The sequence below is a fragment of the Centroberyx gerrardi genome, chromosome 18 (genome assembly GCF_048128805.1).
Source record: "Centroberyx gerrardi isolate f3 chromosome 18, fCenGer3.hap1.cur.20231027, whole genome shotgun sequence".
Lineage (NCBI taxonomy): Eukaryota > Metazoa > Chordata > Actinopteri > Beryciformes > Berycidae > Centroberyx > Centroberyx gerrardi.
This window is the reverse complement of record NC_136014.1, coordinates 2,472,594-2,498,232: the sequence shown is the minus strand read 5'-3', so window position 1 is coordinate 2,498,232 and position 25,639 is coordinate 2,472,594. Positions and strand designations below refer to the sequence as shown.

Sequence of the window (25,639 nt, the reverse complement as noted above, 5' to 3'; positions counted from 1 at the left end):
TGAATGAATGAATGATTTAGGTAGTCTTCCTGATTGAAATTGCATAATACTTCACTTCAGTATCTTGTAGGTGATGTGTCTTTGTGTCTTTTCAATGATGTTGGGACATTTTGGGGCGAATGTCATTTGCTGTGGGCGGTGGGTGTGGCCAGCAGTGAGCTGGGTTTTGGCAATCAAGGTGAGGGTTGTGGCCACAGAGCAGGGGAGTCATTCAACAACAAGGGAGGAAACCAGGAAGAAAATAAAGAACAGCAATGTTAAACATTCAAAACACAGTGAACATGGGCACCGGAGGAGACACGTGGTAGTGTACACCCTCCCTGGGCGACAGGTGGGTCTCGCAACAACGGGAACCGCGGATCACATCATGAATGGCAATGACAACACTGGGAGGAAACAGGGGGAAAAAAGGCTAAAGAATGTTACGCAAGTAACGACCTATCTGTTAGATCAGTAACTGTAATGTTATTACTGAAATTGGAACAGTAATACCTTACTTTATGTGATTTCAGTCTCACATTACTTTGTAACCCGTGTCAGGGTGGGAACTTGTCCAACTGAATTATCAGTGGGCAGGACTAACAATACATTTACTGCCTCAAGGCAAAATGTTAACATAATAATGGGCTATTGTGATTACTGGAATTTGCGAATACAGTAAATAATTTTTGTAGTTTCAGATGGACATAAACTATGCAAATCTATAGTAAAATTGCAAGAAAGTGGTTTTAATTGGCCAAAAGTGCCCATGGCCCCCACCTTAGACAGTGTCCTACCTGAGCTGGTGGGTTCTTGTTCTTAATATCTGGAGCAGTAGTCAAGTTCTGACTCCTCTCCCCCTTCTTCTGGATCCTCTTCTCCATCATCCCCCAAGCCTGAAGACACACACACACACACACAGACATACACACACAGGCTTATTTAGACAGGCAGAAGAGAGCAAACACAGCTAGTTAAACCTGTGTAAATAGAGACTAAAGGAAATGGTCTTGTGTTTAATCCTTCCCTTAGGTGTCTGTCTGACTAGCTTCGGGATGTTTACTAAGATGCTCATTTTTTTTTTTTTTATCTTTTAGTATCAAAAATACAATTTTCCAATTTAAAAACATTCACATTCTTTTACAATAATAAATCCAATCCCACAAAATAAACCAGACCACATACAAAACTCAAATAAACCAAACCACATACAAAAATAAAATAAAATAAACACACACACATAAAATAAACCATTCCACATAAAAAAAACCAAATAAAACACACACATAAACTCAACCAGACCTCAAATAAAAACACACCACATACAAGAACAAAGCAAACAATAAACCATTCAGGGTAAATACACACTACCTGATTTCTTGAACTAATTAAGCATCGAAACTGCCACTGCTGCCAATATTCATAAGTAGACCTCTTAATGTGAATATGATGCACAATTTGCACATCATGTGTATAATTTTTTTTTATATTCCTAGATATCAAGACATTACATCATATCTGTCATATGATTTTAAGGAAGTGACATAATTTTCATGGAGGGAAAACAACATTGAGAGGGCAAGTAAGCTCCCCAGCTCTATTTTGTCTTTTTTTAATTCTTTAAAATGTTTAACTGATGGTAATGATCATAACATGTCAACCCCATTACCCTGTATTTCAAAAGATATACAATGAATTTTATAAATTTTAAAAGTTATTGAAAGAGTAACTAAACCTCAAACCCAAATCTGTGTAAAGCCTGACATCTAATGGTAAAAAAGCATGCTACTAAAAAATGACCATCTGCTATTGGCTGATCTTTGATGCCAGGTGATATCACCTTCTATAGCGTACACAACAGGTGGTGACATTACCTGGCACCGCAGATCAGCCAATAGCAGATGTACATTTCATTATAAATATATTTTGATAATAATGTCATAACCTCACCAAATGGGATGCAAATATTAGTTTGTATATGTAGGGAAGAGGAAACCAGTTATATATCCTAAAAGGTGGAAATCCTTTCAATAATGACATTTTTTTTCTTTTAAAAGGAAATCAACACAAAAAAAAGTACAAAATGCACCCATTTTGAGGAATGACCCATTCATTCTCTCTTTTCAACTTCAGAAAAGTAACCATACTTCTATTTGAGTAGGATATTTTCGTACTGTTTCCCTGGACACATGTTCATCTTCCACCTCTACTCTAGTCTACTTAACTCTCATCTGTTCTTTTATGTACCTGATCAGAAGCCAGTGTTCCTCTGCTGCCTCACACTATCATTCCTATCATTTTCTGTGCTACTCTATTGTAACACTCTCCTACAAACCTGAGCAGAAGTCCATGTTCCTGAGCATGTCGGCTACATCGTCGGTGTTGATGATGAAGTGGCTCATACTCTCATAACCCAGCTCTGGACGCTCCATCTTAGATGCCTTGGCTGTGGCTGTGATTCTGTCAGCACATACAGTACATATACACACACACACACACCAACACACCCACACATACGAACACACACACACATACAGAACGCCTACTGTTTCTTTTTTTTTTTTTTACATATTGTAATGAACTAGTGCAGGCTAACCTCTAGCAGAATGAAGAATATTTTCTATATCCATTAGCACAGTATATAAACTTTGCAATGTTGCAAAACATATACCTAGGCCTATTTAACATTATTCATCAACATTTTTTTTCATTAACTTAATAATGCTGTTTAGACAAAAAAACAAAGAGACAAACAAAGAGTAAATTACAAATTGATTAATTGACGGGAGATAGCAACGTCTAACGTCGTCAAGGCAACTGTGTCAACGGTGTCAATTAGGGCTCATCCATAGGGGGGACATTGGGATTGGGCTTACTGGCTCAATATTTCGGCAAACCAATTTATCGGTCTAACCCTAACACATACACACATACACTTACAAACAAGCACAGAGAGTTTAAAATATACACACATGCATTTCAATACTCTAACACACAAACACAAACTCAAGGCTTGTGCTGGGTATGAATTCAAGTTCAATCTGACTGTCCCCGAATGCTAAATGTCCGCAAGAGATTTCATCTAACAGACAGGAGATGGCAGACAGACAGATCATCTGCACACGCACATATACACACACATACATACACAGATTTGGTGACCTGCAGTCATCCCCATGTGGCTAGCCAGTGACGCAGTCCAGAGCGAATTTGTTCGATTTTTTGATTTCTTATATGGACAGGTAATAGGAGCTGATTCATCTGGTACATAATGTATAAGGAATGACCTGACTTCTTACAGAGTGATTACTGATTGCCTCATGCTGGTCAGACCACATCGCAGTACATCGCAGTACTGTATAATACAAAGCAATGCAACAAAGTACACCTCGACTAAGTGATCATCATCACAAAAAAATCTACAATATTTATCAGAAAAGTATTAATTTATGCTTAAAAGATCAGTTTGAGACTACTTACTATATATGATGCAGACTATAGGCTACTATGACTTTACCTCAACAATTTCTTTTCTAAAAACATGGTAAATGTCTGCAAATACAAACAGGCATACAGGCAGGTAAACTGAGTTTACATCCCTAAATCACAGTATACTACAACGCAATGCAAATAATCTGTTATCCTTATAATTATGTGGCATCCTGACACTTTCATCTTGCTCATGTTCAAAAATAATGAGTGAAATGTTAAAGATTATGGGAATAAGATATGAATTCTGTTTTGGTCGGGGGGGGGGTTCTTCTCTTTCCTCCTGTTCTGTTAGACATGCAAAAATAGGATTCTATTACTCAATAAATTGGATTAGTTCATGTTACAGGTGTCATTCATGTTAGATGTGACTCATTGAAGTGGAAGTGGGAGAGAGTTGTGCTCACCAGTTTGTGAGACTATGTGTTGCCTATAGAGCTAATTAGAGCAAAGTCAAAAGCTACAATGTAAGTAGTAAATTACAGAAGACTTTGAAATGTCTGTTACCAGGCCTGGGTCAAATAGTATTTGCTAACAATTTTGTTTTAGCCTATTTGGAATACCAGACACATGTGATTTACCCTGTTAAAGTAATAATCCATCACATTTTCATTTCAATCAATGGTAAATGTCCATTTCAATGCTCTCTTTTGGCGATTGATATAAATATTCTATTAATTTTTGTGACTCTTTTAAAAAGAGGTTTGACTTCAAACACCAATGTTATCAAGTCAGAAATTACTGCCAAGAAAATATGATTTGGACTAAAATACATTTCACAGAAATACAGAAAAAGTCAGTTTCCAGTCTGTTGTAGAACAATGCAATTTTTTCGTAGGTTATTTGAAATGAGTGCTAGTCCTTTCTTTTTTGCATATGTGGCAACTGTTTTTCAAGAAACTCAACATGGTGGAAAATCCAATAGGGCGTATATTGATGTTCCTGGAGGGATCGCTGGATATGTCAACCAAATTTCATTCCAACTTGTGTAATGGTAGCGCCCCCTTTGGGCCAATCAGTGTAATTTTTAAACTGTTGGAGTACAGTTGTGAGATGCATCATTCTTCCAAGTTTCATTAAAATCCAATCAGCCATGCCTGAGTGTGATGGACAAACAAGACCAATCAAATACTGTTTGACCCAAGTAAAATGGATATGTTCAAGTCAACTGGACCACATTCCACTGCAAGCAGAGGCACAGACTGTTTCATCACAAACCACAACTTACTTTTCCAATATCACCTTGGCACTCTGAGAGTTTGAGAGCGAGGAAGAAACAGAGATTGGAGGGAAGAGGCAAAGTTAATCAAATCGTACTTTAGTCTCCTGCGCCGATGACATCTGTCATACACTTTTGTAAGACATTTCACAGTGGATAAAAAAGCATGATTTAAAGAAAAGCTGCCTTATGCCAGAATGGCCTGATGGTGTTTACAACCCGGTTCTCCTCTCTATCTTCTTTAACACCTGCTTTGGCAGAGGATGTCAGACATAAAGCAGCGACACCTGAGGCTCATTCTCTCTCTCTCTCTCTCACACACACACACACACACACACACACACACACTTTCCTCAGTGGAGACGGTGTGATGCAAACAGCTTGCGTTAGCAATAAGACTGCTGAATATAGCAACAACCTGCCAGTCATTGCTCAACCTGTTGTCTTTATAGAGAGGAGTGGGACTGGTGGAATGGAGGTGCTACCAATCCATCTACCTGTCTGTCCAGCACTGAGGTTTGACTAACTACTGTACACTGGGAATTAATTTGTATATGTGTGTGTGTGTTCACTGGCAGGACTCTGGGGATCTGTATTGATGGTGGAGGTGTGAGCAGCTGAAGGATGAGGCAGGGGGACAGTAGAGGACAAGCAGCATTGTATGTGCATGCGTGCGTGTGTGTGCGCGTGCCTGCATCTCACCAGCTGGTAGCAGTTATTGATTTAGATGGGTATAAAAGTTTAACGTAGGGTTTGATCGATATGGATCTTGAAGGCCGATACCAACGTTTTTGGATTGAAGCTGCTGATAGCCGATATTTTGTGCAGATATTCAATATCTAAAGTCACAAGAAAACGGCATTTGCACGGTGTCTTGCTTCTGCAATTCAACATATTTCGAGACATAATTCAGGAAAAGACTTAAGAAAAATACTTTGCACATAATTTTGAGCTTGACAAATTTTTGATTATTCAAAATGCATAAATTCCAGCCACCAAGACAAAACCATGGTGTCTTAGGAAAAGTAAAGAGTTTTCAGTGGTGTAAGTGAATGTAATGGGTTTTTGATAGAAAAATACAAGAAAATTCAAATTTGATACAGTTTTTGGCATTTAATATTAAATAGGTGTACACCTTGTACGTTATGATATGGAGAATTAACTAACACAAGTCAAAAAAGAAATTCCCAAGATGTCCCCCCAGATTAGTATTTTTGTCAGGGTGGGAAACCCTCTAAAACAGCATTGAGACCATTGAAACCCATAATAATGATAGTGCCGATATATCGTCTAACTGATATATCAGTCGAACCCTAGTTTAAAAGTCTACTGTCTGTATCCACAGTTGTAGAAGATGATTGAGATGCAGAAGTCAGAAGGAAAAACACAACATGCTTGGGCTTGCGTGCATGCTTTTTCCATCAAAATATGTTTATATATGTATATGCATGTGAACGACCAGTTGATCAATATGGCACACCTGAGGGGCTAACCCAGTCATCGTTATCTCTGCGGATGCATGCATTAGTCATGTGTGTGTGATGATGCTGTGTATGTCTTAAGGTATGCGTGATCAGAGACCCAGCTGTCCTAGGGGGGCTTTTGAAAGCAGCAGCCCCAACATCAAGGCCTCCCATTGGGCTTACTGCTCCTCTTTCCATCCATACTCTGGAGCTGCGCACATAAAGCCATTGATCATCAATAGCAGTACCAGACATGGCCTGGGGACTGAGCATGGATCATGTCTAATGATGTCTGTGACAGGGAATATATCAGTGAGTGTGTGTGAAAGAGTTCAAATTTTCCAGTGAAGAGGAGGAGCATGGTAGGTAAGCATGAGGTGAGTTTGTTCAATTTGGATGTAAATTGGATTTGCATAATGTTGGTGAAGTAAAAGCCTCTCTGCCTTTTGTTTTGCGTCAGTGTATGTCACCTGTATGTTGAGCATGAGTGGAAGTACACTAGAAAGGCCAGATTTCATAGAGTATACAGTATACTGTAGGTCAAATATGCAGCATCCCATTAAAGTCGGAAGTCAGAAATTCCCACCTTGTAAGTCGTAATTACAACCACCATGCATGCCAGGGGTCCAGCTCAGACAAACCAGGGAAACATGGAAGCCTACAAGATTTCCTTTGTCTGGGGTGGCCTGGTGGCTTAATTGGTGTGTACCATTAAGGCTAAGTCCTAATTGCAGCAGCATGGGTTTGAATCCAGCCTGAGCTCTTTGCTGCATGTCATCCCTCTCTGCATGTCATACTGTGACTCTCTTATAAAAAAAAAGCAAAATTGCCCCCCAAAAATATTTTTCTTTGCCCAATGTAAAATACTGTTCCCACTGCAACAGCTAATGTTATGTCAATGATACTAAAGGGAAACCAAACACAGACACTGTTTTCCAGGTTGGACTGACATCTACTGGTTAAAAGCATGTTATTGCAATTGCAATCTGCTATTGGCTGAACCTGATTACCTTTGATGTAGGTTACCTGTTTTGTCATGGTTTGTCATGGATCAGCCAAAAGCAACCAAGATCAGCCAATAGCAGATTTCAATTAAAATAGCATGCTTTAACTAGTAGATGTAAGCAAAGTTAGCTAGTTAGCACAGAACATTAGCAACTGTAAGTGCAACTTTACATTTAAAATGTATATGTTCAACCATTTACCACACAGGTGTTTTTACTAATATTTCCTACTTGGAATTCCAATTTGAAGGGCCACTCCATTGCACTTTTCAGACTTGCTGACATTTCAACATCTCTGAAATGCAGCACTACTTCCTGAAATGGAGTACAAAAGTGAGGGTGTTACACTAGATGTACTTTGGCCATCAGTATAGGTTGAAAATAGACCCCCACTCCATGCCACAGGAGATACTCATTGTGCATGTAGATCTGTTTGATTTCCGTCAGAACTGTAGTGAGGTCTGAAGTTAGCCCTTTGGGGTCCATAGGCAGCCTTGGACATGAGCAAAAATTTACTGTATTGTAACTTGCTCTGCATTTTTAGAATAACAGTTGACTTTTTGTGATTTATTTTTGGTCACAAGCGCAAACACCCCTTCCACTTTAGAAAACAAAACCCTTCCCCTTTTAAGAAAGTTTGGGTTGAGCCCAATATTGTAAATACTGTGTAAAATATATTTTGACAAAGAAAAAAACCATAGGTTGTTGCAGCAGCAAAAAGCAGGGGAATTCAGCGAGGAAAAGAAAATACAATATAAAGACGCAATTAGAATATAAAAATAAGCAATAAAAATGAGATTGCTGATATTTGTGTTCCTCTCTCACGAAGAACAAACTATTATAATGAATAAATATGAAAAATAAAAAAAACATTGTAACAGTCAAGTAACACTGTTGCTGCTGCCAAAACTAGAGAGGATTGCTGCAGGAAAATTGCAGCTAGTGTAAATGTGTAAATAGGCTGCCCGTCATTAAGGGACAGTGGGCATACTTTTCATTGAAAAGCCAGACTTGTTTCTGTAGATAAAGCAACAAGTAATTTCTAGCTTTCTTTTGACAAGCTCAGAAATGAAAAGAAAAGTCTAATGTTTCAACTTGTCATTATGGTGGAGAGACAACTCCAAACCATAGCAAACCTGTGAAATTATTTCACCAAAGCAGCCTCAATAGTCAGTTAAACCCTCCCACACCTCCTGGCAAAGAAATGCTACAAGATGCCCATTTCAGGGCATTGTTCCTTCCTTCACAAAGGAGGCCAATCAGCCACACCCCAGGTTTCTTTGCGACCAGCTGTTATTACTTAGCCATCAATTAGCTGTGCTTGCAGAATCCTTTAAAAGAAGCACTTGGACATCATGAAGACATTGTGGAGGGGTTCCTGTGGAGGAAGTCTGCTGAGCTACTTTCAGGTATGAAATGTTGTTAAGAGTGCAGTGTTCTGTTTGTAATTGTTAGTGTAACTTCATTGGTAACCAGAGCTCTTTTCTCTACATAGAATCTGTAGTCTCTTGGGGAGAAGTCACTAATCAACTTTAACCATATCCTGAATATATCCACTTAATTACAACAAAATGAAGTAAGTATAGGTCGTCTACTCTTAAATTGACTGTTAAGAAGATTGCTGGATTAAAGGTAAATGTATTTGCAGAATGCTGTGGATTTCATGCCTGCTGATTGGAAGCATAACTTGTGGCCCTGTATGGAAAGGTAAGCCTATGTTGGCCTACTCAAACTTATGCTAATGCAAGTGGCAGTTAAAGGAATTTCACTTAATTTAGATCCCTAAATGAATGGTATATATATTGAAGATAATGATGATTCTTCTCCCCAGGCTATGGCTCAGACAACGCCGTTCCAGCAGCCACAAGTTTCATGCGGCAGCCGATCCCTTCTAGCTTTGGGCATTGGGGACATTCTGGCCAGGGCGGCAGCTTCCTGCTACCCAGCCTATCCTACCCCAGCTCTGGGGAAACGCTCCCTGCCCCTCAAAAGCCGAGCAAGAAGAGTTCCAGTGGGTCATCTGTCAACCTGGCTGGCTCCAGCAGTTCTGGCTTGGGAAGCTCTAGGTCTCTCTCTGCTGGCGCTGCTGCTCCTTCTGGCAGTAGTGACTCTATTCAATATCAAGGTGGCACCAACAGCATTCCTTTAGTGTATGAAGCTCAAAGCTACCCAGCCAGCTTTGACTCCTACCAGGGTAGCAGTGGCCTTTCTTTTGCACAGGAAGGGTCTGCAAACAGTGGGTATGGTTTCAGCTATGAGGGTAACACGCATGTTGACAGTGGCTATGCTAGTTTAAAGGATAAAAGCTATGGCAGCCCTGAGGTTAGTGCGTATGACGTTTCCTATGCTGGTACTGGGCATGTGGCCTATGTTGCCCCTCAGACTAGTGGGTATGAAGGCTCTGATGGTGGTTATGTAGACAGCAGCTACCTCGGTGTTGCACAAGGGCTTTATGGAGGCTCTCTGGGTGAGGATGGCAGCTCTGGAGCTGGGACTAGCTATGATGTCAGCGGGGAAACCAGTGATGGAAGCCTTGAGCCAGTTTTCAGTGACGTGTCAGATCTCGAGCCAGTCTATTCCTTCAGCTCCCGTTCACGCTACCAGCGAGGAAGAAAGATGTTTGCTCAAACCCACTACACCCCAGGAGAGTTCCTGCCTCCAGCCATGCCAAAAAACGAAGGGATCAGCAGCTCGGCTGTTTCTGCACCAAGGAAATCTGTTCAAGCACCAACAAAGTGGCTTCTAAAAGACTCTCCTGGTAAGGCAAAACACCACTCAATATTTGCTATATCTTGGCAAGTTGCTAATGTCTGTTTGTGCCTTGCAGGTCTCATCTAGGACATGCCATTGCTGCTCCCACTGTACATCATGGATGACTAATAAATTATGGCTCTGATAACTATCTTGTGTGGGTTTTGGAACAATGCCTCATCTTGGCTTTTATTTAACTTTACAACCATTCCAAGTGGCCTACTCTTCTACATCAGTGTCTCTAATCTGTCTAAAGGTGCTGCTTTCACAAAACTTGAATGCCCCAAATCATTTCTTTCAAGAAATTACTCTCTGACCTTCCAGAAATTAGAGTTTCTGTTAAGGCCACAATGGTTGACGTGGCAGTTATCTAAGCATTTGTGTAATGCGCTGCACTAGAGTTGGACTGATGGCTTTCAAAGCCAATGGCAATCTTCTGGACTTATTACACTCAATGCCCAACTAATTACAAAGTGTTCCCAGAACTGCCTTACGGTGGAAAAGCTCTGAAGCTGCATTAATCATGGGACACTAAACTCCACTGTCTTAAGTCAAGGTGAAGCAGGTTTTACAGACAGACCACAATCAACGATTTCTCTGATCAGACATCTGAAATAAAAATATTGACTAGTTGTGGTCAGGGAGAACCTCATACATGGACCGCACTAACTTGATCATATTTGACTTTATAAAATGCCTATAAGCTCAATAGATCATCAACTGGATGTACATTACATGGCCAAAAGTATGGACACCTGCTCATCAAAATCATGGGCATTAATATGGAGTTGGTCCCCCCCCCCTTACAACAGCCCCCAGTCTTGTGGGAAGGCTATCAACTAGATGTTGGAACATTGTTGTAGGGATTTGCTTCAGCCACAAGAGCATTCGTGATGTTAGGTCTGGCTTGCAGTCAGCGTTCCACTTCATCCCGATGGGGTTGCGGTCAGGGCTCTGTGTAGGCCAGTCAAGTTCTTCCACACTGATCTCGACAAACCGTTTCTCTATTGACCTCACTTTGTGCCCAGGGGCATTGTCATGCTGAAACGGGAAAGGGCCTTCCCCAAACTGTTGCCACAAAGTTGGAAGCACACAATTGTCTAGACTGTCATTGTATGCTGTAGCATTAAGATTTCCCTTCACTCCAAACCCAGATTTGTTTGTCGGACTGCCAGCTGGTGAAGCCTGATTCATCACTCCAGAGAACAAGTTTCCACTGCTGTGGTGGTGTATATCACTCCAGCCAACCCTTGCGCATGGTGATCTTAAGCTTGTGTGTGGCTGCTTGGCCATGAAAACCCATTTCATGAAGCTCCCAACGAACAGTTCTTGTGCTGACATTGCTTCCAGAGGCAGTTTGGAACTCGGTAGTGAGTGTTACAACTGAGGACAGATGATTTGCACACGTTTTGCACTTCAGCAGTCGGCGGTCCCATTCTGTGAGCTTGTGTGGCTGACCACTTCATTGCTGATCTGCTGACTGGGGCAACTCTAGCAGGGCAGAAGTTTATCGAACTGACTTGGAAAGGTGGCATCCTATGATGGTGCCACGTTGAAAGCCACTGAGCTCTTCCGTACGGCCCATTCTACTGCAAATGTTTGTCTATGGAGATAGCATGGCTGTGTGCTTGATTTTATATACCTGTCACCAATGGGTGTGGCTGAAATAGCCGAATCCACTAATTAGAAGGGGTGTCCGCATATTTTTGGCCATGTAGTGTATCTGTCTGACCATATACTACAACCTATAGGGACAGTATTGACTGATTTGAATTGCTGACTACCTGTAAAAACAAAGCCATATGTGGCTCTTCCATGGACTGTATGGCTGACTCAACCAGCTTGACTGCTGCCTCCAGGTAATCACCATGCTGACGAATGAGGGAGCGTACGTATTTGAGCTTATCGTCCTGTTGTTTGGCAATAAGGCCCACCAGTTCCTTCTTCCGCTCTTCCAAGATGGCCACCAGGCTGTCAAAACGGTCAGCCAACTGCTCTCTCTGTCGTCGGCCGTTCTCCTGAGACAATGAAGGAAGATTATTTCTTTCTGTATAACACCTTTCTTGACAAAGTTACAAAGTTTTGTAAAATAAAATTAACAAAACGTGTTATAAATGGAAGACCTCCACTGTTAGTTCCACAAATGCCTGTAAATAGGACACAACTGTATGTAACAGCAATATTATTGTAACAATTCAAATTTACATTTGAAAATAATATCACAGGCCTGAAGGTCCTCTCAACAGTTCACCAATCACTACGTATCCCATCAAACTCAAGCCAAAAGTACAATTTATACTACTGTCTTGTAAAGGCCTGCTCATTGTCCACATTACCATTATGCCACAATGAGAGCGAAATCAAGTTAGTAGCTAAATGCAAGCTTATAAAATATTTTTTTCTTAAGAAAATACAGTTTGCTAATTATATTTCCTCAGGCAAGCTGTCTAAAGTTAAAGGGCCCTAATTGCAAATGCTTGACTACCTATTATCTAGAGGTAACTGTTTGAATTTTGATGACTTCATTACCCAGAAATCCTGTAAGGCAATGTCAGTAAACTAAATGTGTTCTTCTTAGTGTGTGGTGGGGAGGGACTAGGGAGTGACTAGGGGACCTCCTGCGATGTGTAAACCCATAGTGCTTTGCATGTCTGACTGGGAGCCAAGTTGAGCCGAAGCTGGACAGTTATACAAACGCTGTTGGTACACTATCCCCAATATGTTCCATTTTCCCATATGGTAGTGAAGTCAGTTTAATGTTGCCTTGCTTATTGCCAATTGTCCACATCTGATAGAACATGATTTAAGAAGTTTTAAGTTTTGCTGGTATTTTCTGCATACAAATGATCCACAAAGCAGCATATTATTTTAATAAACACATAAGCTTTTACAACTGGGTAACATTACTTGCTATTTTATTGAAATAATGGCTGCTTGGTGTATTGGATGGTATTTGTACGCCTAATTGAAGAGTGAATCCTAAGAATTTGTACAACGTCTCTAGTCATGTCCTGTAAGGTGTATACTTTGCTTATAAGCAAGGCAACTTTAAATTGGCAGATTTTTGAATGGAGTTTGGCGTAACTTTCTCCATACGAGAGAGAACAGGTTTGTTTATTCTCCATTTACACTCATACATAAATCAGGGTTTCTGCAGGTTTCAACAAGTTAAATTTAAGACTTTTTAAGACCTTTTTAAGACCATTATGAATGCAATTTAAGACCTATTTCACGTCCATACTGGCAAAAAAAGTACGAAGGATATGAGCATTTTTAACAATAAATAAATAACAATAAATATTGGGGCAGCAGGATGGACTAGTGGTTAAAGACACCATCCTTAAACCAGATGATTTGTGCCCTGTCCGGAGGTCGCTTACCGGAGTTGCAGGAGTAGCATGGGTCGCGCTGGGGCCGGACTTTGATGCTCCCGATGTGAAACCAGAATATTGGGTGATGGCAGGCGCTTGCTACTGGCTTTTTACGGCGGCTTTATGTTTTTCAGACTTCCCATGCGACTCTGATGCCTTTATACCCAACGTTCCTAATTTCAGTGTTTTCTTCCACAAGGTGCAGCGGGCTTCAAATGTGTTTTCAACCGGCTTCAACAAAGCACTAAATTCGCTGTTCTCGAGCCAGATCTCGTTGAACTTGCACTTGCCCATTTTAGATGAAAGTAACGTTAACCCACACACCACATCGCGACACACTAGCTGGGTGTGCTCCGATAAATTCTGACCGGGCTGCACAGTTTGCATTAGTCATTATTGGTTCCATGTTGGTTTCGTTTTGTAGTTTTGTTATAGCGTGATCAGTACACATTTTTCCCAAAAACACATTTAAAAGCGAGACTGAAGTTAATGCAACTTTATAAAAGTAACGTTAACTTCATAATCCAATCAATTTTTAAGACCTGTCAAAATTGTATTTAAGACATTTTAAGACATTTTAAGGCCTAAAATTCAGATTATTGGATTTTAGACTTTTTAAGACTTTTTAAGGACCCGCGGAAACCCTGATAAATGAATCTCATATCTGTCCTTGATTTATCATGCTGGGGAAGTGTTTTGAGTCATGCAGTGAGTGAGCTGTAGCTCTCACAACAATTGTCATGATTTGATGTCAATTTATTTATATTACTGGTAACGCCAAAAAAACACAAACATCAAATAAGCAAGACAATTTCATTCCACTCATTTCTTTGTTGTCCATACATCAGAGTTCATGCTTTCATCCAGTCAGTGATAAAGTTACCGCTTTGCAGCCGGGTGAACTTCACCTCAACTCTGCTCCCAGCCAGGTGCAAAGCACTATGGGTTTGCATGTAGGCCCCATGACGGCCCCCTAGTCGCTCCTGTGTGGTGGGAGTGGAGGTAGCGAAGAGGTTCAACCATCGTTGGTGAGTCCAGACACAGTCTGGACAGAGACACTTTTGGATTTCACTCATAAGTTTTCATTCATCACTCACTTCCTGTGTGGAGAAGATTTCCAACCAGTGACCATACCGATACCAGAATTTACTTTGGCTAAGAAGGGCAAATCTACAGTGTCTCGATTAGTTGGGATGGGATGCTCTTCTCTGTTGCAGCCCCAATTTGTGATTTAGGCTGATAGGACAGCTGGATTTTTACATCAACATCTTCCCTAGTGCAACTTTATTGTGGACAGGAAAAGAAGGAAGGCAGGAGAGAGGAAAGAAGGAAAAGAAAAGAGTCCTCTCCTTTGCGTCTTCTGGTTGTTGTTCTTCTTGGAGAGATAGGAAGAAAAGAAGGGAGGCAGGAAAGAAAGAAGGAAGGCTGATGTTGAGGAGTGCATGTGTGTGTGTGTTTCTAACCTCTGTGGTCCGGCAGATTTCTTCCATCTGAGAGATAAGCGCCTGGGTGTGGTCGTTACTGGCAACCAAGATGGCGATGCCGTCACTCAGTTCTGTCTGCAACCAGTCATAACATCACTGTTATTAATTTAGCTGCCAACTTTGCTGTGAAACTTAATAAAACTAGAGAGCAAAAAGCACAAATTGGTATCAGGTCTATTTGTTGTCAAATGCGTCATGCGGAGTCAACATGTTAACATTTTTCCCAATGCACCAAAATAGATTTTTTGCTAGTTGATTTTGAGAGATTAAATTGCCTGAAAACTTGTTAAATTGAGTAATAGAGTTACCATTTGGACCCATTTATGCAAACCACCTTACAATACCATGAAAGCATACATTATTAGAATGACTAGCCACATTGGGAATCGACAGTGTAAGAGCACTACTAGACCATTAGGAATTACTGGAAAAGCTGGTAAGGTAGCTGCAGAAAAACATTGTGAGGTATTGCTGGGATGTGAACCCAGGGTCTCCTGTTGACATGTGCTTCCACCAGCTAAGTCATATGCTACGTTTCATTCAAACAGTGAATGTCCCCTGGGAGGGAAAGTCGCAGGTGATGTGACGCTCGTCATTCATTTGAATGACAGCCAGGTGCAGTGTGAAATAAATTTGTACTAAATACCTAACTTTATTGTTATTGTAATATTGTATGTTTTGTGTACTGTTTTCATTTTTTCCTTTTTTTGTTCTCCATCGAGGACCACGTTGGAAACAAGTGTTTAAGTACGTTTTTACGTGTTATCCTCTGGGATGTACTACTGCCTGTACTTTTATACCCAAAAATAAAATCAATCAATCAATCAATGCAAGCATAGAAAATTTGCAGAGGATTGTGGCAAGGCGAGGGGCGGGGAGGAGTAGACCTCTTGGCTCGCAGCCAAGTGTCTGCTTGATTAAGTTCCTTCACGAAACATCACAAAACTAGTTCCGCCTGTCATTTGTTCCTCTCGATATGGAGAAGAAGTTCATTATTGCTGTGTCGAGTCACCCCAAAATATGAGATGCAACTTTAGCAGAACACCATGACAAGATAAAAACAGCAACGGCGTGGAGGACGGTGTCTGAAATCAAAGGTGTAGATGGTGGGTGAAGAGAAATTTACTCACATGCATTTATATTCAATCGGTATTTATTTCGTGGGCAACCCTACTATGAAACCAAAACCTGCATCATTACAAACACATCCACTTCCACACCCTCGAGGCGGCCAATATTTTCGAGCATAGCATTGTCAAGCACCAGGGACTTTGTGTATGGACATTCACCTAAAGTCACAAATCAGAAATTCCCAGCTCGTACTTCAAACTTCTGTGTGCTCCAGAGGTCCAGCTCAGAAAAAACAAGAGAAACATACTGCTCCCCACGTAACAGCTAATGTTAGCTAGCTAGTTAGCATGGAAAATTAGCAACTGTAAGTGCAGCTTTACATGTTCAAACTATTTACCACGCAGGTGTTTTTAATAAGTTTAAGCTCATGCAATGCTAAAAATTGAACATAAGCGTATTTTAAGTATTATAAACATGTTAAAAGTAAAGCTGTGTAGCGTTTACAGTGTAAGCCGCCATTTGGACGTGACATCAGATAACTGCATCTTGAAAACGTTGAGGGTGAGATAGCGGCGGAGAGTCGACCCCAAAAGAGTCGTTTCTACCAACTTGAGAGTCTCTGGGAGTTGAAATTGAACAGAATCTTTCGGTATCTGTCGGTTCTGCTTTTTCAACCAGTGATTTTTTTGTCTGTGTACATAAAATAGCTCATAAAATAGCTAATTGGTCAAGAGGCATACCATACTTGAGCATTACTTTGCATGAATTAGCTTTAGCCTATTTCCTCGTGTAACACCCGTCCCATGTAGCTATATAATATTATGTGAATCTGCTATGTGGAATAGTACTATGGGCGGGGCCTGGGTACAGTTTCGAATTTAATGCCGCTATTACCTGTACTTATAAATTATTACGACTCTGGCGGTGCCTCCAATAAGATTGAGGAAGTATAATAGGTATATGCCTCCTATTAGGTTTTTTATCTTGTGTCTTAATTTTATCTACCCTTTTTAAAGAGCTATTACCCAAAACATGAATTACCTATGATTAACCATGACACAACAAGTATACTTTAACTGCAATAAAACCAAATTTAAGTATTTATTAGTCCAGGTACACAGAACAAAATTACTTTAGGTCACTTATAAAATAAATGACCATAGAAGTAATACCCAATATTAATAAACACAAAATAATTTTTATAATTAAATAATTATTAGTTTCTCTTATTACCTTCCAGTCTCTTTTAAATCTTCATCTGTTACCTCTAATTAGGCTCTAATATCACAAGTGCATAGCATCTTTACAATGTGAACATCAACAATATACTGTGGGCCCACACTCTCAATCTGCAACATAAACCAAAAGATACACCAAAACCCCTGTTGCATCAAAAGAAAAGGCACGTGCAAGTTTATCAGGACTCATGAATCCAGGGAATATTCAGAGGGGTAGATGAGGGGAAGCTGGGTAATGGACGGCCGGCAGAGCGCTGAAGAAACAGCAGCAACAGTCTACAGTAGCACACCAGCAGGAGGGAAACAGTTCTCCGTAGTGGCCCAAAGGAGCTTTCCCGATCCTCTCTCTTACAGTCACAAATGTCCGTCTCCTGAATCAGATACATCAGCTAAGCAACAAGGCCATACGCTATTTCATGGCGATCTAGCAATAGCTTGTCTTAACCAATTGCTTCAAATGCAAAATTAACAGAATGAAAGCAAAGCTAATGGCTATAATGCTAATGCTAACGGCTACTCGCGATTAGCAACACAACTCGTTTTTACACTATAACATTTAGTCACAGTATAGAAAACAATACAGAAACTCGTATTTACCTCTTGTAGATCACAAAAGTCCCAACCATAGGATAACTGGTCGTCAACCCCTAAGTTATGAACGTTATTGCTCTCGTACAATATCCAATGTTCACTCGAAGGTGATAATTCGCTTCTGCATTTCTCCAAAGCCCGGGACCTAGCACATTACGACTAAGCCCCACCCCTCTACCTAAGAATGGACTTGGGTTGGCTGTTAGTTTTAGGACGTTCCAATTAAAGAAAAGAAAAACAAAGATTGACATATTATGTTGCAAACCAAGTTAGGCTGTTAGGCTGACTACACGTGCTGGCTCATGTATCAAACAAACTATGCTCATTTGCATGAACTCCAACCTTTGACCGTAAGAGGACTTACCCTCTCCATCCGGTGATGTACCAAAGCAGATGTCGACTGGTAGCCTTGCTTCCCTTCCGAACATCAGGCAATATGGTGAGTATCCAGTAGCATCATTTTTAGTACAGTTGTACGCATGTACTAGTTGACTGATATGCTGGCTCCAGCATTGCTTCTTCATAATGTCCATGGTACCAAGCATCGCCAGGAGAGTGCGATTGAATCTTTCTGGTTGGGCATCACCCTGCGGATGGTATGGAGATGTACGTGACTTATGGATCCCAAGCATGGACAGGAGCTCCTTGATCAGCCGACTCTCAAAATCTCTGCCCTGATCTGAGTGTATCCGTGCAGGTAGACCGTAATGCACAAAGTATTTCTCCCACAAGACCTTCGCTACAGTGAGGGCTTTTTGGTCCTTGGTAGGAAATACCTGTGCATAGCGCGTATAGTGATCTGTCACTACTAACACGTTAGCAACACCTTTGGAATCTGGCTCTATCTGTAGGAAGTCAATGCAGACTAGATCCAAGGGGCCATTACTAGTTATCTGATTCAACAGTGAGGCACGTCGAGGGAGCGTCTTTCTGGAGATACATCTTCCACAGGTTCGAATGTACTGCTCAACCTCAGTTGTCATGCGCGGCCAGTAGAATCTGTCTTTAATCAGTTCGGTGGTTCGTTCCACTCCCATGTGTCCACACTCGTCATGCAGGGACCTTAATACCACAGTCCGGTATCTCGCAGGCAAGACAAGCTGTCTAATCTCCCTTCCAGACAGTTTCGTTGTTACTCTGAAGAGTATTCCATCCTTTGACTCAAGTTTACTGCCTTCACGGATGAGCAATGCAGTATCAGGTGGGTCGATTTTAGCATCAATCGCTTTTTTCACTGGTCCAATCACTGGGTCCAAGTTTTGAGCTGTCTCTGTGTATTTCGGGCTCAGCTGGTTGATGGTGCTCATGCTTGAAATGCATATGCTTCCGGTACAGCTGTTGCTGGAGCTCCGTTGCTCCAATAGTCTGACAGGAGCATCTGGTGCTTCACTGACACAGGCTCGCTTGCAGATGGCTTTGATGCTTGACCGTAGGATGTTTGTCCAGTCTTTAGCCTCTCCTTTGGCATACTGCCGGGACAGCAGGTCAGCATCAATATTGTATCGCCCAGGACGATACTGGATGGTAAAATCGTACGTGTCTAGGGCGGCAAGCCAGAGATGTCCTGTGGCATTAAGCTTGGCTGAGGAACCACATACGTTAACGGGTTATTGTCAGTCCTCACGGTAAACTTAGCGCCATTCAGGTAATCATGAAACTTGTCCACAACTGACCACTTTAGTGCCAGAAATTCCAACTGGTGGACAGGGTAACGCTGCTCAGACGCATTAAGTTTCCGACTTGCAAATGCTGCTGGCCTGAGACCCTCCGGGTACTCCTGGTTCAGAACGGCGCCCAGGCCATTCATGCTGGCGTCTACATGCAAAATGTAGGGTTTAGCGGGGTCCGCGAATGCCAACACAGGGGCATGAATCAGGCACTCGATGATCTTCTTGAAGGCATCTAGACAGACCTGGTTCCAACGCTCTCCAAATGGCTCTGACTCTTTGAAGTAGGCCTTGGTTGGGTCTCTCTACTTTTTGGCCTTCTTCTCATGCTGAGTTGGCGGATAGCCTTTTGTGAGCTCGGTAAGGGGACGGACAATAGCAGAGTAGTTTGCGATAAACCTGCGATAATATCCGCAAAATCCGAGGAATGACTTCAGTGATTTCAGTGGGCTCTTTCCAATGTTTCACCACGTCCACTTTCTCAGGGTCGGTGGCAATCCCGGACTCTGAAACAATGTGGCCCACGTACTTGACTTAAGGCTGACAAAATTGGCATTTGTCAATTGAGACTTTCAAGCCAACCTCTTCTAGCCTATCCAGAACCTTGAGAAGACGCTGCTCATGCTCTTCGAGAGTTTTGCCAAAAACGATAATATTGTCCAAGTACACAAGGACTTGAAGGAGATGCATGTCACCAACGGCTTTCTCAATTAACCGTTGGAAAGTTGCAGGCACTCCAGTTATTCCTTGTGGCATGCGTTCAAACTGATAAAACCCGAGGGGACAAATGAAGGCTGTCTTCTCTTTATCCTCCTCAGCAATAGCTATCTGATAATAGCCACTCCGCAGATCCAATACCGAGAACCACTTGCTGCCTGTCAGGCAGTCTAAGGCGTCATCGATGCGAGGCATCGTGTACTGGTCTCATGGTGGTATGGTGCGACTGTTGAGGGTTCTGTAGTCGATACAGATTCTGACACTTCCGTTCTTTTTGCGGACAACCACAATCGGTGAGGCGTATGGACTACGGGACTCTTTTAAAATCCCAGTTGCTAGCAGCTGCTGTATGTGTCGTCGCACATCGTCGATGTCTGCGGGTGCCAATCTGCGTGACCTTTCCCTAAATGGTCTGGGGTCATGCAGGCGTATGTGGTGTTCCACCCCCTTGGCCAAGTCCATGTCCCACTCATGCAAAGAGAAGACATTTTGTCTCTCAGCTAGCTTCTGGCGAAGCCGATTCTTACAATCCACAGGGATAGGGGAATTGCCGAAATCAAAAATATCTGGGTCTATAGCATCTGCTGGGAGGTTAGATGGTTGGACTGTTGTGACTGTATCTACAGCATACATCTCTGCAATTACAGTTCCAACTGGTATGGAGGTTTTCTTTTTGGACTCATGAATGAGCACTGTGAAGTGGTTGGCGTCTGTATCGGCATTCGGGAGCACACCTGGCTGTACAAGCACGCCGGCTGGGAGTGACTGTGCAGTGGGTGCATCAATCAACACGATGTCTTTTGACGTAGGGGTCGGCCTGTCTACTTTGCAGGTGGCGTAATACCTTTCACCTGGGGCTATTGAGAGTGGACCAGGTCCTTGCCATTTCACTTGTCCAACGACATCATCCATTGCCACTGATTGAGAGAGCTGAGTCTGCGCTTGGACTGGTGCATACACTGGTTGGATTCTCATGGAGTGAACAATGTTTTCATCACCACTTTCTTCCAACAGCTCCCTTAGTCTGTGGAACAGGAATGCGTTGGTGCCAACAATCACAGGGGCTTGGTTGTAGTGCTTCGGCTCAGGACAGATCAAAGCTAAAACAACTATGGGCCCTTTTACACCTGTCATTTTTTCTGGAAACTCCATCTCCACGACGACATAACCTTTGTAGGGATAATCCATGTCTGCCAGGCCCCAGAGGCCTAAGCGAGAGATGAGGTGTATAGGGACATCCAGCAAGTGTTCGTTATACCAGTTCTCAAAGATTATGGTCACGTTAGAACCACTGTCCATGAGAGCATTGCAGGACAGGTCATTGACTTTGATAGGGTGAATCATTGACGGGCCCACAAGACCCTCAGGCAGGCTGGTGTCGTTTTCAGGGACTTCTACTTTGTGGACCCTAGCAACACACTGCTCTTCTGAAGTGTTCTTTGGGTTCTCTTTTGTTCCGTCTTGTGCTCCTCGCACCAAACGTATGAGCTTTTTTACGACTTTCTGTGCATTCTCTGGCACAGTGCACCTTGAAGCAATATGGCCATTTTCTCCGTATTGGTAGCAAAAGTATTCATCAGACTCCTTGGGAGACTGCGCTTTGAAAGGACCAGGTTTATGGCCTAAAGCTGCTTTGTATCGACTGGACTGGGTCGTGGTCTCTCGCAGGGGGTCTGATGTGGGTTTCACGGACATCACACTTATTTTCTAGTGCTTTCACTTGTTTTCTAAGTGACTGCATTTCACTATGTGACTCAGTTTTCTGTTTTTTCTTTTCCTTTGGACCACTTAGGGGACAATTAGATGGCGGCTGGTGCTGTGTGCTTATACGCTCACCCATCTTAGCTTTCAATTCTTGAATCTGAGCTTGAAGTTCACTCTGGTGGGCCAACTCAGGCTCCATATCTTTCTCTGCCTGTACTGTGCGCACATGCTGACGACGTATGGTCTAGCAGACTGGCGGTCTTCCTCTTCACGAATCTCTTGCAGCAGGCTCAAGAATGTAGGGGGATCATCTCTCCGCTCCCTTACTTTCAACTGAAGTAACATGAGGTCAGAGGTTGAACCTCTAATAAGCTGCTCAACTCTGGCTTTGTTAGCTGTGCTAACTGGGAGGCCACCTCCCTGCACTACTTTGATAAGGGACCTCGCAAAAGAATTACGACAGCTCAGTCGCAAACATAGCTTAATCTGTACGAGTCGAGGAGTCGATTCTAGCGACCCCCACAATTACAACCCCCCAAGTTTGACTTGAAGGGACGTCCCATTGCATTTTTCCTTGAAGATGTAATTTCTAACCTCTCTGGAACATAGCCACAGTATCTGCTGTACCTGAACATCATCAGTTCAGGAAGCTGACATACTTTTATGCACTTGGACCATCATGTAGGCTAATTCTAACGTGGAGCTTTGACGTTTTCTCTGAAGGAGAAATGTGTTAAAATCTCCTCAATATTGCAAAAAAATTTTACACTCGCTCAAATTATTATTATATTTTTTTTGTCAAGAAAGAACAAGGATTGCTATGCCAGAGTTTGTGCACCAACAGGATAATTGATAACTTCCTTTATATGTATGGCATTGCTGTCATTGGTGGCCTGTTTTTGACATTGAGGTTATGTTTTTTGGAACACTGCCTTACTAGTATAGTAAATGATCCAGGTTGGGAAATGCGTTGAGTGGATCACTTCACTTAAAAAAGTGAATTCATAAAACTTTATAATACACGATAAGCAGGCCTTTCACTTTACCTAAAGCAAACAAAAACACATGAATAGTTGGTTATAAAGTTCAATACACTACAATCATGGAGTCATAATGCCCTATAAGTCCAAGGTATGTTTTAAGTTTGTCTATAATGCATTATAAACATACTTATAATGCGTTATAATCTGCTTATAGCACTGTATAATTATAGTGTTAAGCACTCATAAATATTTATAATGCTTTATAACAATAATCATAACAAATTATAAAGCATTTTATAATGACTTATAAGGTCAAGTATCGTAATACTTCATAATTGCTGGTCACTCACTGACATTTTTTTCACAAGGATCATAGTGCATTATAAGTATGTTTATAATGCATTATAGACATGGGCGTCATAGAGATGCACGTCCAGACGAACTGTGAAGCCAGTAGTTCGCCTGAGCTATGATGAGCCCGGAAATCCTTTGAACCAGCCGTTCACTATCCAACACCATGGGATGGTCATTCAGTTCAGTCTGAACTCAAAACCTGGAGATGACCCTGAAACAGCCTCACACCCCCAGTCAACTGTAAAGTTAGAAAGTACTCTCGAAGGAGAGAGAGAGAGGAGTCAGATGAGGACATCTAGACAATTAGAAAGGGGAGGGTGTAGCCCAGGGTGAATTTTAGTTAGTTTATATAAAAAAATAAGTTATATATATAGTTATAAAATAATTCTAAGTTGGATTGAAATTAAATTGGTTTTGCATGTGTGTAGTACAGCCTAACTCACTGATTGCCAAACGGGTAGAAATTTGATATCCATTGGTGGTTAAATTGCTATCTTCCAATCGGAATTTAAGAGAGGCGCTGACTGCAAAAACTAGGTAGAGCCAGGGGAGAACATGTAGAAGCAGCAGAGAAAGGACTATCCATCCTGAAAACACCATCATAATATTCCTAACTGGGTTGACGACATGTTAGACCTGTGTGAATGCTGTTAAGGTAAAGCATGACTTTGTTATTTTAAGTGTGGTACTGTAGCTAAATGTTATGGTTTAAACCTAAAGAAATGCTAATCGCGGCTAGTGTTATTAGCATAGCAATCGCTTTGGCCATTTGTTTATGTGAACGAGCTATCAGATAGCCTGTAAGCTAATAATAGATTATGATACAAGTTATTATGATAATGATAATTATGATATGATAATTATGATTATGTACTTGATTTTTAGTTGGATTTTATGCATATAGGAACTGGACTGTTGTACCGCATAGGGAGAGAAAGGAGCAGGAAATCTTCTGTGGGCCAGGAGTACAACAGAACTGTTCAAGCCCTGTTTCCACAACGTTTGCCTGTGTTTGGATCCGCCTGCAGTCGGCCTCACTCGCCATTTTCCTGCATCGCCCTCATCAGGTCTACCCATCACAAACTCTGTCATCAAGTCCTGAGGTCTATGCACTTGCACTGCATTATTTTTGTTTTTGCCTTGCTCGGAGCAAGTGAAGTGGACGCAATATCTTCATCTGAAAGGCCTCTACCACCCCAGCAATGACTCAGGCCTGCAACGATTATTTAATTTGGACATTTTATTTATTTTAGTAGATCTACTATTATTCCAAAGACTGTGTTGTTGAGTGTGTGTGTAGCCACAATTGCTGTATTTCATTTTGAGAATAAGCTAAAGAAAGTAAGATTGGTCAATTAATTTTAAGGTACACACTTTGCCTCTGTGGAATGTAAAATATTGATATTGGAATATCTGGGTATTTGCTTTGATAATTGGAAGTTGTTTTTTATTTTCTGTTTTTATATTTCACATCTTGCTAGTTGCATAACTAAAGGCAATTGGTTTGCATTTAAAGTATCTGGTGTTGAGTTGTGGTAATTTTATACAGTCACATATTTCAAAGGGGGACATTGAGTTCAGGTTAATTGTAGTAATTGAAATTCTTAGTAGATATTGTTTAAATTCTTTAAACACTACTAAGTGGAGGCACCGCCATTTATTAATTCAGAGAGATTTACTTATTTAATTTATTGTCAAATTGGAGTACTCAATTTCTGTTATGACCTGTTAAACAAATAAATTAATTTTACAACGTTTTGTGTGTTGTTCTTGCATAGATTTAATGATATTTTTTCACTTTACTTAAAGCAAACAATGACCACTTATAGTGACTTATAACCAGCTTGTAATGTATTACCGTATTTCCTCTAATAGTGGCCTGTAGTCAATTAAAAGCCGGGTCTCCGATAATGGCCGGGGCCGTCGTCGACACGAACAAATAAAGGCCGGTCTCAAATACAGGCTGGGGGAAAAAACAAAGGAAACAAGACTAGGTCAAAACCTAGTATATGGCTGCACCGTGTCCGTCTCTTCTCTCCGCCGCTGCCTCTCCACCGCGCCCACGGCCCGCATTGATCCTCCCGATCCAAGCCCCGGACCCCCGCCGAAATCTCGGCCGGATCACCGGGAACACATCGGCGCCCAGGTTCAGTTAGCTTCAGTTAGCTTCAGCTTACATGCAAACAACGGTGGATACCGGTAAACTCCTGCTGCCTGTTTGTAACTGTAGTTTGTAGTAACATACAAGTGCCACAAGATGGCTCGGCCGGCGGAAGTCTCTGGAGCATGCCGTCGTCGATTACCGTAATTATCATAATGCATTGCAGTAACAAAAAAACGTCTACCTAACGTACCCCAACAGAAGCAGATCTGAAAACAAGGAGGCTTCATACTAAAATATGAGCAAATATACTTATCAAACAGAGGGAATTAGAAATAAAGGCCTGTCTCTAATATAAGCCTGCTTCCAATAAAGGCCTGGTACCCTCTGCAGTTGAGGTAAATAAAGGCCCGGGCCACTATTAGAGGAAATACGGTATATCTGCCTATCCCC

At 41.6% G+C, this 25,639-nt stretch overlaps 2 protein-coding genes across 3 annotated transcripts in view; both read right to left on the bottom strand.

Annotated features, from left to right (window-relative positions):
• The window catches only part of cad (carbamoyl-phosphate synthetase 2, aspartate transcarbamylase, and dihydroorotase), a 425,149-nt gene that overhangs the window by 308,342 nt on the left and 91,168 nt on the right, over positions 1-25,639 (bottom strand). The gene's annotated exons all lie outside the window — the stretch shown is intronic.
• Positions 1-25,639, bottom strand: part of trim54 (tripartite motif containing 54) — a 42,552-nt gene that overhangs the window by 5,488 nt on the left and 11,425 nt on the right. The window contains exons 4-8 of the mRNA XM_078289734.1: positions 14,740-14,835; positions 11,690-11,923; positions 4,697-4,719; positions 2,315-2,439; positions 777-875 (exon numbers count right to left, since the gene is read on the bottom strand). Coding sequence (XP_078145860.1) covers positions 799-875; positions 2,315-2,439; positions 4,697-4,719; positions 11,690-11,923; positions 14,740-14,835 — 555 coding nt within the window. The 3' untranslated portion in view covers positions 777-798. The remainder of the gene's footprint in view (positions 1-776; positions 876-2,314; positions 2,440-4,696; positions 4,720-11,689; positions 11,924-14,739; positions 14,836-25,639) is intronic.